Source organism: Delphinapterus leucas, chromosome 14 (genome assembly GCF_059928025.1).
Source record: "Delphinapterus leucas isolate spDelLeu-1000000601 "Yukka" chromosome 14, BTC_Dleu_Yukka2, whole genome shotgun sequence".
In the NCBI taxonomy this organism is placed as follows: domain Eukaryota; kingdom Metazoa; phylum Chordata; class Mammalia; order Artiodactyla; family Monodontidae; genus Delphinapterus; species Delphinapterus leucas.
In genome coordinates, this window is record NC_143142.1 from 5,415,142 (window position 1) to 5,429,371 (window position 14,230).

The following is a 14,230-nucleotide window of genomic DNA, read 5'->3' on the forward strand; positions in this document are numbered from 1 at the left end:
ATGCCCCCTCCAAAATTTAGGGGATTCATTTTGCCTGTTTTTGAACTTTATGTGAATTGGATCATAAAGTATGATCTTTTGTGATTGGCTTCTTTTGTTCAACATTATATTAATGAGATCCATGCTGTTGTGTATTTGCCTTTTCTCCTTTTGCTTTATAAAGTGTTCTTTATAACTTCTGGAGATAATACTTTGGTATATAATACTTTAGAAGAAAATATAAGAGAATGTTCTATTACCTACCTAATAATTTGAAGATGAACACACTTTTTATTTACTTAAATAAACATATTTAAAGAAGAAACTGTAGATCACTATCATCCTAAGGAATAAAACCTATGAAAACACAGGTTTGATTTGCTCATTATAACGTTTTCCCCCCAAATCCTTTTTACTTAATTAAAAGCATGTTCATATGTATACTATGTAAATCCTCTCACGCACCACTTGTGTGTTCGTGGGGGCTTTTTTTTTTCACACACACACTGTATTTTATTTTTACAAGAGATGAATAAACTGACACCAAGCATTGTAAATGGATGATCGCAACAAAAGGGGGGTTTGTTTTTGTCTTTGGGGGGAAGAGGGGAGCTCATCCAAATTAATCACACTCTTCATTCATTCATTCAAACCAACAACAATTTATTGCTTACCTGCTCTGCAGCATATCTTGTTCTGCGTTGGCTCAGGGGCCCAGCCGCTCCACGGCATGTGGGATCTTCCCGGACCGGGGCACGAACCCATGTGCCCTGAATCGGCAGGCGGACTCTCAACCACTGCGCCACCAGGGAAGCCCCAAATAAGTCTTAAAAATAACTTTATCCTTTCTAAAATTCTAAAATAACGCCTAGTGTCTTCACTTTTTTTGTGATATAATTTAAATGTTTGCCCTTAACCAATTAATGCTTTTAACAGAAAAAAGGAGACACAATATAGATGTTCTAGTCGCAAGATACAGGATTCAGAAAATACATTATTTCCCAGTGCGCTACAGACAATGGGATGTGGTCATGAGAATTCAAAGTTGTCTAATAGATGCCTTCTTTTAGTTCTACCTGTCACTGCAATGGAAATATTTAGGGCCTTTTTATTACACAACTGTTTCTTGTAGGAATATCAGAAAATGCAGATAAGCAAAAAAGAGAGGGAAGAAGATTGTATTGGGGCAGGGTTATATTTTTAAAGGTGACAGAACACTCCCATTCCCAAATAGCCAAATTAATATTAGTATTTAGAGACTCAGACCAAACCTCTGTGAGAACAGTCCTGGGCTTAAACTGAGTCCCTCCTCTAACTTGGTCCCGCCTCCGCCGCCGGCCGGCCCTGGCTTTCAGCGTGGCCCCTCCTCCAGTCCCGCCCCCAGGGATTCCGTTAGTTTCAGCTCTCGCGAGAACGCAGCCCGGAAATTTTCCGGCCGGAACGTTCGGTGGGATCCCACGTGGGTTGGGCTTCATAGTGTGCTGGTCGTAGGACCTGCGGGAGCAGAACAGGAGCCGGGCGCCATGGGGAAGCTGCGCCGGAGGTACAACATCAAGGGACGTCAGCAGGCGGCCCCCGGCCCTTCGAAGGGCCCTCCCGAGCCGCCCCCTGTGCGGCTGGAACTGGAGGGTAAGTAAGGCGCCCCCGGACGAGGGCTGGGATTCGGGGGAGGGACCAACCAGGGCCTCGGGGCAGGGCTGGCCAATGGGGGCCGAAGGGCTCCCGGACTATGCCCTGCCTCCGCGACTCGGGCGGGCGACACGGAGAGACACCCCCCTCCCAGGTGATACAAAGGAAGGGGGAATAGTGACAGTTTCGTTTTAACTGACTTTGGAACAATACCTGGAGTTTTTTTCCAGTGGGGTCCAGCCCAAGTATAGCTCTAGGGGGAGTTTGGGCAAGGAATTACAAGGTAATTCCATCCATTCTAATGGCTTCGATTGTAACCTCCCTACCAGCGACCCCTAAGTTTGTATTTTTCAGCCCAGACCTGTCTGCTTAGCTCCAGGCTGCTTAACATTTCTGCCCAGACTCCGTTTTGTTAGGAATGGCTACTGTGTGCCAGGCACTATTCTAGGAGAGTAACAGAAGAGGAGATTAAGGGAGAAACTCCCTGCCCTGCAGAGTTCAGATGCTTCTGGGAAGAGACAAGCAAAGATAAAGACAAAATACATAGGACGTTTTGCGTACATTCATACTAAAGAGATAAAGCACAAGAGGTGTTTGGGCAGGTTGCAGTGTTTCATGGAGGTGGGGCGCGGCGGGGAAGGCCCTATTGAGAAAGCGTTGAATCCTTTTTTAAGACCTGAAGGCAGTCAGAATGGCTGAGTGGAGATGAAATTTTAAATGGGGCAGAAAAAAATAAAATAAAATGGGGGCAGGATCTTGTAGGGCCTGGTGGGTCATGGTGAGGATGGTGGCCCTGCAGAGTTGAGAGCAGAGGAGGGACACAGGATGGGCTTAGGTTTTTTTTGTTTTTGTTTTTTAATAAATTTATTTTATTTATTTATTTTTGGCTGCGTTGGGTCTTCGTTGCTGCAAACAGGCTTTCTCTAGTTGCGGCGAGCGGGGGCTACTCTTCGTTGTGGTGCGCGGGCTTCTCATTGTGGTGGCTTCTCTTGTTGCAGAGCACGGGCTCTAGGCGTGCGGGCTTCAGTAGTTGCAGTACGCGGGCTCAGTAGTTGTGGCTCGTGGGCTCTAGAGCACAGACTCAGTAGTTGTGGCGCACGGGCTTAGTTGCTCCGCGGCATGTGGGATCTTCCCTGACCAGAGCCCGAACCCGTGTCCCCTGCACTGGCAGGCAGATTCTCAACCACTGCGCCACCAGGGAAGCCCAGCCAGGGCTTAGGTTTTAACAGCATCTCTTTGCTGTGTTGAGGAAGAGCAGTAAAGGGCAGAGAATCTGGTTGATCTGATAGTAGGCTGCTGAGTACGTTGACTCTGGCAGGAGTTGATGCTCGGACCAGGGAGGCTGCAGTAGAGGTGGTGAGAGGTGGTTGGATTCAGGATGTATTTGGAAGATGGAGCTCTGTTCTGGCTGTGCGCGAGAGCAAAGGACACGTCAAGAACAAATCCCAGGCGTGCGGCTGGAGGCTGGAGGCTGGAGAAAGCAGGCATGGGCAGCTTGCGGGGAGGCCAGGAGCTTGGCTTTGGATAGGAGTGGTTTGGGGGGCCTGTCAGATATCCAAGTAGACGGGTCAGCAGACAGCTGCTGAATCGGACGCTTGAGAGAGGCAAGTCCAGGGGAGATAGCAGTTTGGAGTCATCTGTGTATAGATGATATTTATTTGAAGTCTGAAGACCAGACTGGCTCGCTGAGGCAGTGAGTCCGGTCCAGTGAGGTGGGAAGAGAACCCTGGGAGAGTGTGGTTGTCCGGGGACCAAGAGGAAGACCTGCCGTCTGTGTCAGATGTGGCCATGGGATCAGGCAGGGAGAGAAAGGACCGTGGATGTAACACTGGGGAGGCCATCGGCGACCATGATGGGTCCAGTTTCGGGTGAGAGTTGGGCTGAAGTGATTGAGTGGGTTCAGCTGTCTTGCAGGCCCCTGAGACTGAACACATTCCAAAGTTGGACTCATCCAGCTGCTTGTATAGGATCCGTGAGGGCCAAGCAGATTTAGGTGTTAGGGAAGAGTGAGTCTAGATTCAGGAGGTGGAGGGAGGGAGAGAGAGCCGGGGCCGCCGGGGGAAGCCTGCTTCCCTCGACCCGCTAATCAGCCTCTTCTTCCACACTCTCCTCTTGGACCCGGAAGGCAGTGGGGTTATAGGAAAGATTGTCAGAGTGGGAATCTGGAGTCCAAATTCCCGCCTTGGAAGTTGCAGGGATAGGCTGGGAGTTGAAGCAAATCGCCTGACATCTCTGTGCCTCAGTGTTCTCAGCTGTCACATGGGTCCAGCAGTAACAGTCATCCTACCTGCTCTCAGAGTCATGGAGGTGGTATTTTGGGAGAATATGTTTGTGACTGAAACGAGAATGCTTTGAAGAGTAAAGACAAGCTGTAGAGATGTGACATTGTCCTGTGATGGGCGTCATCCATTGTAACAGCAGTGACAACTCAGGAAGTGAGATGGCCCCTCTAAGAGGGCAGAAGACCCCTGGACTGACAGTTGGGTGAGAGCAGAGTGACCCGAGGTCTCTTAGACTCAAAGATTTGGGGAAAGTGGCTTCTCACCCCAGAACAAGACATCTCTGTCTATCCCCACCTTTCTCAGGGGCCAGAGGGATCTTACAAGAATATAAAGCAGGTTACCTTCTTCAAAGAGCTTTCCCCGATCCAATAGCACCCTTTTTCTTATTTTTGTTTTTAGCACATCTCCCACGCCCCCTTTTTTTCTATAGCACAGTGGTTCTCAAATTTTTTGCACCAAGAACCCTTTTATATTCCTAAAAGTTGAGGACCCCAAAGTGCTTTTGTTAGTGTGGGTTGTGTCTGTCGATATTTACCGTATTAGAAATTAAAACCGAGAGATTTTGAAACACAAGCGCGTACAAGCACACACTCCTTTAGCTGTCACCACGTCACACGATTTGGAGCCTTTGGAAAATGCTGCTATACACTCTTTTCTTTTTCTCCCCCTGCTTTTAATTTGTTTGAGAACCGCAGAATGGATGGCTTGCGTTGCTTGAAATAGCCTCGTTCTTCTTACTGAGGAGCACACAGCCTCTGCGACACTTGGTGATGTCATCGAGTCGTACAAAGCCTGAGCAGTTAATGAAAGTCAGACACTGCCTGTACGGGGACTCCAGCGCTGGCTGTCAGGCAGAAATAGGTGCTCCCCCAGCCCCCTCCTCCCCATGGTGCTGCAGTAGGTTTGAGTTGAAGAGTGATAAGGGAGCTGGATTTTGGTCTGAAACATATACTTTCAAACTCCGAGTTTTTTTTTTTTTTTTTTTGGCCACGCCACACGGCTTTTGGGATCTTAGTTCCCTGACCAGGGATTGAACCCGTGCCCCTGGTGGTGGAAACGCAGAGTCCTAACCACTGGACCACCAGGGATGTCCCAGACTCCACCATTTAAAAATGGATGTGACGCAAGCTTGGTACTCAGTCCACTGTACACGTGTGAGAGAGCGTCTTTCAGAGTTATTGTAAAGATGGCCCCGCTGAACACAGGGCCCCGCTGGGAGGGAGGCGCTGTTGCAGCCTGTTCCCTCCTTGCTGCGCCCCCATCCCTCTCCCCGCAACGCGAGGACGGCTGACCCGTGGCAGGTGCTGGGTGGACCGGTGGAATGAAGGTGTGACGGGCCTGCGCCCCTGTTCCTATGCGGGTGCCCGGGTGGCTCTCACTGTGGGCAGGAGGGTCAGCCCGGAGGAAAACGGCGTTAACGCAGCATCTTGAGACTCGCAGGCGTCCGCGCTTTCTGTCCTCCAGGGCTGTGGGTCAGGCAAGCGTGTCTTTTCAGATAAGGACACGTTGAAAGGAGTCGATGCAAGCAACGCGCTCATCCTGCCTGGCAAGAAGAAGAAGAAGACCAAAGCCCCTCCCCTGTCCAAGAAGCAGAAGAAACCCCTGACCAAGAAAGAGCGGAAGATGCTGCAGAGAATCTTAGACCAGAAGGAGAAGAAGCGCCAGGTATGCACGCTCTGTCTGCACGGCGAGGGATGGGTCGGGGTGTCTGTGACCCCCGACGTGATCCCTGTGGCTGGACTGTCAGGTAGAACTTTCCAGAAGGAGGGACAAGTTCTATGTCTGCAATGTCCAGTACAGTGGTCACCAGCCACACGTGGCTGTTGAGTGCTTGAGATGTGGCCAGTGTGGCCGAGGAATGGGATTTTTAATGTGATTTGGTTTTAATTAACTTAAATGCAAATAGCCACGTGTGGCTAGTGCCCCGTATGGGACACACAGATCCAGAACCTTTCCAGTCCTTGGGAGATGTGCTGCTTGGGCGTCTGTCAGTCTGGGACAGGCCCAGCTTTGTGGAGGCCACGTGATTGTTGAACCAGGAGTTGGTCGATCAACATGCTCACTTTTTATTTTCCCCCCTCATTCATTTTGTTGTTTATTTTTTAACTTCATTCTGGAGAATTTTAACCTTTTTTGCTTCATATTTTTTTAAGGAGAAAATTTTGTAATGAGAAATTCAAGCATATATAAAGGTAGAGACAACAGTGTCATGGACTCCAGTGTACCTGTCATCAGCTCCAACAGTTGTCAGGCTCATGGTCAACCTTGGTCGTCTCCACGGCCGGTCACTTTCCCACCCCCTGGGCCAGAGCCCAGGCAGCATCAATCTGTACTAGTTTCTGTGGCTGCCTTGACAAGTGACCACAAACTGGGTGGCTTAAAACAATGGAAATGTGTTCTCTCAGTGATCTGGAAGCCAGAAGCCTGAAATCGAGGTGTCAGCAGGGCCGTGCCCCTTTTGAAGTCTCCAGGGGACGGTCCCACCTGGCCTCTTCCAGCTCCTGTGGCTCCGGATTTCCTCGGCTCATGGCCACATTGCTCCAGTCTCTGCCTCTGTCTTTATGTGGGCTGCTCCCCTATGTGTCCCTCCTCTGTGTATCTCTGATAAGGACACTTGTCTTTTTCTTGATTTTTTTTTGTTTTTTCTGTTTGTTTTTCTGTTTTGTTTTGTTTTTGTTTGCGGTACGCGGGCCTCCCACTGTTGTGGCCTCTCCCGTTGTGGAGCACAGGCTCCGGACGCACAGGCTCAGCAGCCATGGCTCACGGGCCCAGCCGCTCTGCGGCATGTGGGATCTTCCCAGACTGGGGCACGAACCCATGTCCCCTGCATTGGCAGGCGGACTCTCAACCACTGCGCCACCAGGGAAGCCCCTATTTTTCTAAAAAATGTTTTGGCTGCACCATGCGGCGTGCAGGATCTTAGTTCCTGACCAGGGATGGAGCCTGTGCCCCCTGCAGTGGAAGCGCAGGGTCTTAACCACTGGACGGCCAGGGGAGTCCCAAGGACACTTGTCTTTGAATTTAGGACTCACCTGGATAATTCAGGATTTCATCTTGAGATCCTTAAGCTAATTACCCTTAACTTAAAAAGGCCCTTTTTCTGAATAAGATCCCATTCTGGGACATGGATATATGTTTTCGGAGGGCCACCATTCAACCCATATACATATCCCTGAATATTTCAGTTTGCATCTCTAAAATAAGGACCGTTTCAAATTACCACAATGCCATTAGCATGTCTGAATTTTTTCAAAATACCATTAGATATCCAGTAAATAGTCAAATTTCTAATTGTTTCATAGATGCTCTCCACCCGCATCTCTTGTCTTCCCCCTTATATTTGTTGGAGAGATTGGTTTGTTTGTCTCAGAGACTTTCCCATGGTCTGGATTAAAAACTTTTAATCTCTGATATAAACATGGTCTTCCACCCTCTGAATTTCCTATAAATTGGTATTTGGGTCTGGGGCAGTGACTCTTAACTGGGACAGTTTTGCGCCCCCCGCCCCGGGAACATTTGGCCAAATCTGGACATATTTGGGGTTGTGACGATTTGGGAGACGCTACTGGCATCTGCGGGGTAGAGGTCTGGGATGCTGTTAAACAGCCTGCAGTGCTCATAACATCAAAAAAATGATCTGAACGAAGTATAGCCCCCGCTTGCCGCAACTAGAGAAAGCCCGTGCACAGCAATGAAGACCCAACGCAGCCAAAAATCAATCAATAAATAAAATTTAAAAAAAAAAAAAAAAAAATGATCTGGCCCCAAATGCCAGTAGTGTGAAGACTGAGAAACCCTGATCTAGAGGCTTCAGGAGATTCTCTCTCGTTAGTCTTTCTGGCAAGGTGACCACATGGCGTGCTGTGTCCACCAGGGGACACACAGGCCTCCCGTTAGCAGCTCTGACGCTTGGTCCCTGGAGCCCTTCATGCAGGGGAGGCTCACTGTCCTGTGCGTGTGTCCTATTTGAATGCTGTGAGCATCTTTTCTTGCTGTTCTGTACGTTGTTTTTTATCGATTACGAAATGTGTGTGTGTGTATGTGTGTATATATATATATATATATATATACACACATAAACACGTATAAAAGCAGATATAAAATATCTGTAATTTCAAGAATAACAAAACAAACACTCATGAATTGCTCACCCAGGGGAAAGGAACCAACTGGACCCGCCCCCGCTCACTGCTTTATTCAAGGCAGAGTGGGGACCACTTCCTGTCACACACTCAGCTGTTCTTCCCTTGTACTAACTGCGGGAAGTCTTGCGTTATACAAATGGGCCCTACTTTATTATTTCATCTCCCGTTGATGGGCATCTGGATAGTCGATGATCTTCCCTTACGACACACCGTGGTGCAAAGAGAGCCTTGTTTATCCAAGCCCAGACTCCGTAAGGGGGCAGAAAGCCACCCTAAGCTCACGCGTCTGTCGGCGTTAAGAACTCCATGAAGGATGGTAATTGCAGTTCGACCTTTGGTTTAAAAAAGACTGTAGGTGTTAGTGATGCTGGAATTTTATTTAGAGTCTCAGCTTCCCTTCTGATGAGGGGATCGTGATGCCAAATGTGTAACACACTCATTTCCTTCCCCAGCGAGCAGAGATGCTCCAGAAATTGAGCGAAGTCCAGGTTTCGGAAGCTGAGATGAGACTGTTTTACACCACGTCCAAACTGGGCACTGGGGACCGAATGTACCGCACCAAAGAGTGAGTCGGCTGGCTCCTCCCTGAAGCCCGTCCTTCCCGCCAGGGCTCCCAGGGGGGCTCAAGGGTCATGGCGTCTTCTGGGGTTATGAGAAAATACATTTGCAGTGACGCGTGTGCTAAAATGCCTCAAATGCGTAGAGGCCTCAGACGATGCAAACTATCCTGCCGTGTGCAGGATGCTGGCGCTCTCCTGCGGCGCTGAGTCCTGCCTTACAGGTCCTTCCAGCTTTTGCAGGGACGAGTAGCCTAGAAGTTGTCATCAAGGAGGTCAAGGATTTGATTTAGCCCACTAGCAGGTTTTGTTTGGTTCACGTAGCATCATTAGACATTTGGATCTTTTGCACATGTATGAGTCTCCTAGGGCTGCGGTAACAGGTCACCACAAACTGGGGACCTTGAAACAAGAGGCATTTATTCTCATGGTTCTGACCGCCAGAAGTCCAAAGTCAAGGTGTTGGTGGGGTTGGTTCCTGCTGGAGGCCAGAGAATCTGTTCCAGCCTCTCCCCCAGCTTCTGGTGGTGCCAGCCATCCCGGGCGCTCCGTGGCTGGTAAACACGTCACCGCAGTCTCGGCCTCATCGTCACGTGGCATCCTCTGTGTGTCTTCCATGGCCTTCTGTCTGTGTCTGGGTCTCTGTTTTCTTTTTTCTTTTTTTTTTTTTTTCTGGCCACGCAGCATGCGGGATCCTAGCTCCCCGACCAGAGATTGAACCCATGCCCCCTGCACTGGGAGCATGGAGTCTTAACCACTGGACCACCAAGGAAGTCCCCTGGGTCTCTGTTTTCTTATAAGGACACCAGTCATTGGATTTAGGGCCCATCCTAATCTAGTATGACCTCATCTTAATGACATCCTGAAGACCCTGTTTCCAAATAAGGTCACATTCTGAGCATCTGGGTGGCCATGAATTTTGGGGAGACGCTATTCAACAGTCAACATTTGAGAATTAGGAGATTTCACATTAAAATCCAGGGTCCCCCCCGGTCTTGACCAGTTGGATGATGTGGCCGCACCAGCTGGCCTTCCCACAGAGCAGCCGGCGCTAGATGGGGCCCATGTGCTCCCCCCAGCCCACGCCCCTGCCCACTGCCCTCACACTTGGCCCTCTCTGCTCATTTCCAGTACTGGCCTGTTAAGCCTTGTGCATTTAACGACTGCCTATCAAGTGCAAACTGCGTCTCAGGCTCTCCTTTGGGCCCTAGGAATAGAGCAGTGCACAAAAATTAAATTTCTTCCCTTAAGAAGCTCACGTTCTAATGGTGGGGAGATGGGCAGTGGTCCAGTGAATACATATATATTTAGTGCTGGTGAGCACTAAGCAGAAAAGAGCAGGTGGAAGAGGATGGAGGGGATGGGGGAGGTGATTGAGGCTACACGGTAAGGGAGAGTCCTCCTGAGAGGCGTCCTTGGAATCGAGTAAGGGAGCAGTTGTCTTCAGGGAGCATGGACAGCGGGTGCAAAGGCCCTGCGGCAGGGAGGGGCGTGGCCTTTGCGTCCTGGCCTCTGAGGAGCCTGCAGCAACCCAGAGCTGCCTCAGGTTGACTGGCCCGTCCTAGGCTCTGACTTCTGGCTCTCCCGGCAGGAAGCCCGACAGCGTGGCAGCCCAGGGTCTGGAGAAGGTCAGCAGCCTCAGCGGGGCCCACCGGAAGCGCCACCACCAGGAGGCAGAAGAGGAGGAGTCTGAGTCCTCAGCAGAGTCTGGACCCGAGGAGACCCCAGCGGACGAGCCGGCAGAGGCCGGTGCAGGGTCGCCCCCATCACATCTGCCACCAGCTCCGCCCGGGGCCAGGGGCCAGAGCCCAGTGCCCAGCGGTCTCCCTCCACCAGCTCCTCCTGCGGCAGCCTCTGCCCTGGCCAGGCCCCCGGCAAAGCCCGCCGTCTTCGTCCCCGTGAACCGCTCCCCTGAAATGCAGGTTGGCCTCTCTGGTGTTTGATTAAGGGCTTAGGTGCTCAGGTCAGTGCTGTGAGGGGGCTGAGGGTGCAGAGAGAGGGCATCCCAGGATCTGAGCAGGTTGCATTGCCTTCTGTGCCTCAGTTTCCTTGCCTGGAAAAGGGGGATAGCTGTACCCACCTTGCAGGGTTGTTGTAGGGCTGACGAGCGGGCGCCCGGCACGTGGTCGGGGCTGCTGAGATGGGTGTCCGCTGCACTTATCATCGTCTGGTCACCGTCACCTTCAGCCTCTGACCACAGGTCCTGGTCCAGGCACCTGCTCACTGGGACAAGAGCTTGGGCTCTGGAGTCAGTTGACCTGAAATGGAGTGCTGGTGCCCCCACCTTCCAGCTCATTCTGGGCCTCGTTTTCGTCCGTAGCATGGGGGTACCCGTCTACTCACAGGGACTCCGGCTCTCTACACTTCGTATCCTTGTCTGGTAAAGTGAGGGTCTCACTGGGTTGTCATGACAACAAGATTCAGGGAGATGAAGCCCGAGGCCCATGAAACGCACTTGGGGAGCCGTGAGGCTGGTGATGCCGCAGGGTCTGGCCCATCACGGGTGGTGGTTCCGTCCACGCGTTTCCACGGAGCACGTGCTGTGGGCCAGCACAGGAGGTGGAGCGATCTGCAGTCTCGGAGCTCTCGGTCCAGGAGGGGAGACCGAGGTCGACCACACATGGGACAAGAGCCACGGAGGGCAAGATCGGATACCATGAGGGGGGATCACAGGAGGGCCTGGCTTCATCAGGGAAGGCATCCGGGTCGAGAGTTCAGGGACCAGATGAGAGCATGGGGGCCGTCCCACACCGAGAAGTGCATGAGCAAAGGCCTGAGGCAGAGGGTTCCTGGGTCTTAGAGCAGCTGTTTAAAACCACAGATTGGATTGTGGAAATGAGGTGATTTCAGTCACAGGTACATTTGTGTGCTCATATATAAGCAATTAGGGTGAGCTGACTGCTCTAACAGACCCTGAAGTGCCACTGGCTTCATGCCACAAAGGTTTCCTTGTAGGGGATGTCAGAGCCCAATGCCATCCTCTGCGAGTTGGGGTGTGAGATTCTGCTCCACACGGCCATTCAGGAACCCGGGCTCCGCCATCTAGTGTCCCTGGTGCCCCCTGGGGTTCATCCCCTGCCTTTCTCTGTGGTTTTTCCACGTGCATGTTTTTAAGCCTAGGTTTGCCTGTTTTTATAAGCGGCCTCACATCATATATATTTTTCAGCACTTTGCTTATTAGTCGGCATTGTGTCACCAAGGTCCGTTTGGGTTTTGTTTTGTTTTGTTTTCACTGCTATAGAACATTACGTTGCGTGAATAGAGCACATTTTAAGTACCCTTCTCTGGCTGGGCATTTGGGTTGTTTTAGCTTTTTGCTACCATCTTCACTGCTGATTTAAACATTCTTGCCTTTTTCTCAAAGCCACAGGTACAAAAATTTGGGGGGGAGCAGCGTTTACAAACTGGAAGTCACAGCCATTGTGGAGTCATGAGATGGCCAGCACCTTTTTTTTTTTTTTTTTAAACCAACGGAATGGAATAGAGATGGAGAACAGAATGTTTAAAATTAGCGTGCTAGCATGCTTCACACATAACAAGGGCAAGCAGGGGTTCATGAAACTTCTCCCTCACTATGTAATACTTGTGTGAGCATGTGTATGTGTGTGTGCACGCGCACCCACGTGTGAGTACCTAGAAGAGGAATCGCTGTATCTCACATTCTCGATTTTGGTAAAATTAGCACCCGGTTGTTTGCCGAAGTGATTGTGCCGTAAGTGTAGTCTCCCCCCAGCAGCAGGCAAGAGTTCCTTGTGCCCAGAGGGGCTTCTCTGCACCACGCTGTCCCCGAGGACCCAGCCCATGTCTCTGCCCCTCCCCAGCCGTCAGGGCTTCCATCCTCCAGCGAGCGCACCTGTCCCCCTTGGCTGGATGCCGGCTGCTGCCTTTATAGGAACCACGTCACCCTACGTAATCTTGCTTTGAGCAAAGCCCCCCATCCCCTCCGCCCTTCTGCAGGGGACGACAACCCCCCACCCCCATTCCGTGAGTGCTGACTTCCTCTCTCTCGCCAGGAAGAGCGGCTGAAGCTCCCGATTCTCTCTGAAGAACAAGTGATCATGGAGGCAGTGGCCGAGCACCCCATTGTCATCGTGTGTGGCGAGACCGGCAGCGGGAAGACCACCCAGGTGCCCCAGTTTCTCTACGAAGCAGGCTACAGCAGGTGGGGGCTGGCCACAGGGTCCCCACAGGTCCGTCAGGTGACAGTGAGACGTGGCCCCTGGAAGTTGTTAGGAGCAGGGCTCCTGGGGATCTAATCCCGGCTCTGCTGTTGCCGTGCTGTGTGACTTGGGGCAAGCTCCTTAACCTCTCTGGGCCTCAGTTTCCTCAGCTGTGACATAGGGTTCATCACTGCACCTACTTCACGGGGTTGTTATGTAGATGAAATGACTGAATTTGTGTAAAACGTTTAGGTTGGTCCCTGGTGGGAGGGATGGCGTGTCAACTCCTGTTGGCCCTTCTGACCCATGTGTGTCAGGGTCCCCAAGACCACTCCCAGGTTCAGCAATTTGCTGGGAACACTCCCAGGACCCAGCATGTAATCGTACTCACGGCTGTGATATATTACAGTGAACGACACAAAGCACAGCCGGCAAAGGGAAAGGCTCACGAGGTGAAGTCTGGGGGAACCAGGCCCAGGCCCCCAGAGCCCTCTCCCAGGGCGGGGGTCACACAGGAATGAAGCTTCATTGCCCGTGTGAGATGTCATCAAACAGGGACGCCCAGTAGAGGCTCAGCGCCCAGGGTTCTTACTGGGGCTGGTCACACAGGCGGCCTCTGCCTGGTACCTACCCAATTCTAGACTCCCCAAAGGAAAGCAGGTGTCAGCATGAGCCACCTTGTTTGTACAAGCAGTTCAGGCACAGTGAGCCCCTCTTGTCCGTCAGGGAGAGGCGGGAGCCCTCCTGAAATCCAGGATCCCAGACACCAGCCAGGGGCTGCCCTGGAAGCAGAGTTTTGTAGGGAGAGCAGCCTCGGGCCTGCTGGGTCAACTCTTTCCTGCCCAGAATCCACCACCCGTCCCCTGGGTAGGTTCTGTGGAGGCATGTGTGCTCGGCTGGGTTGGACAAGCCCCCCGGCTGCAGGCTCAGGTCCACCTAGGCCTCGTTCTTATTTGCGGCTGCCTGGACCCCTTGGCCCCGTGATTATCGGAGCGTCTCCTGTAGAATGCCCTGTGGGCCGTTCCCTTTTGCTGTTGTTAAGTGATGCTGCGGTGCCTTGCCTGGCGCCCGTGTCCCGTCACCCCCAGTGAGGGCCGCTTCCGGAGCTGCATGTGACTTCGGGGCAGACGGGTGGGGCGGAGCCCTCCTGATGCCTTGTGTCCTCTTCCCCCAGTGACAACAGCATCATTGGCGTCACAGAGCCCCGCCGAGTGGCCGCCATGGCCATGTCCCAGCGAGTGGCCAAGGAGATGAATCTGTCACCACGGTGAGGGCTCTGCCTCCTATGGGAGAGTTGGGGGTGGCCCTCTGGCCCCACCAGACCTGAGCCACGGCGCAGGCCCTCGTTCCCCCGGGGGGCGCCGGCAGGGGGCGCCACGTCTGCATCTAAGCACAGGGCGGTTCCTTACATGCCAACAGTAGGACCCTCCTGCCAGGGGCGTCGTGAAGCAGGGACAAGCCAGCCAGGCCCTTAGTGA

General features: G+C 52.1%; 1 protein-coding gene across 2 annotated transcripts in view; it reads left to right on the plus strand.

Annotated features, from left to right (window-relative positions):
* The first annotated feature begins 1,397 nt into the window (after nucleotides 1-1,397).
* The window catches only part of DHX37 (DEAH-box helicase 37), a 30,703-nt gene continuing 17,870 nt past the window's right edge, over nucleotides 1,398-14,230 (plus strand). Inside the window, exons 1-6 of one of the 2 annotated variants that reach the window (XM_022597931.2) lie at nucleotides 1,398-1,608; nucleotides 5,386-5,555; nucleotides 8,488-8,600; nucleotides 10,184-10,514; nucleotides 12,606-12,754; nucleotides 13,927-14,019. In XM_022597931.2, the coding sequence (XP_022453639.1) occupies nucleotides 1,503-1,608; nucleotides 5,386-5,555; nucleotides 8,488-8,600; nucleotides 10,184-10,514; nucleotides 12,606-12,754; nucleotides 13,927-14,019 (962 nt within the window). In that variant the 5' untranslated portion in view covers nucleotides 1,398-1,502. The remainder of the gene's footprint in view (nucleotides 1,609-5,385; nucleotides 5,556-8,487; nucleotides 8,601-10,183; nucleotides 10,515-12,605; nucleotides 12,755-13,926; nucleotides 14,020-14,230) is intronic. The other variant, XM_022597933.2, reaches the window with a different exon arrangement.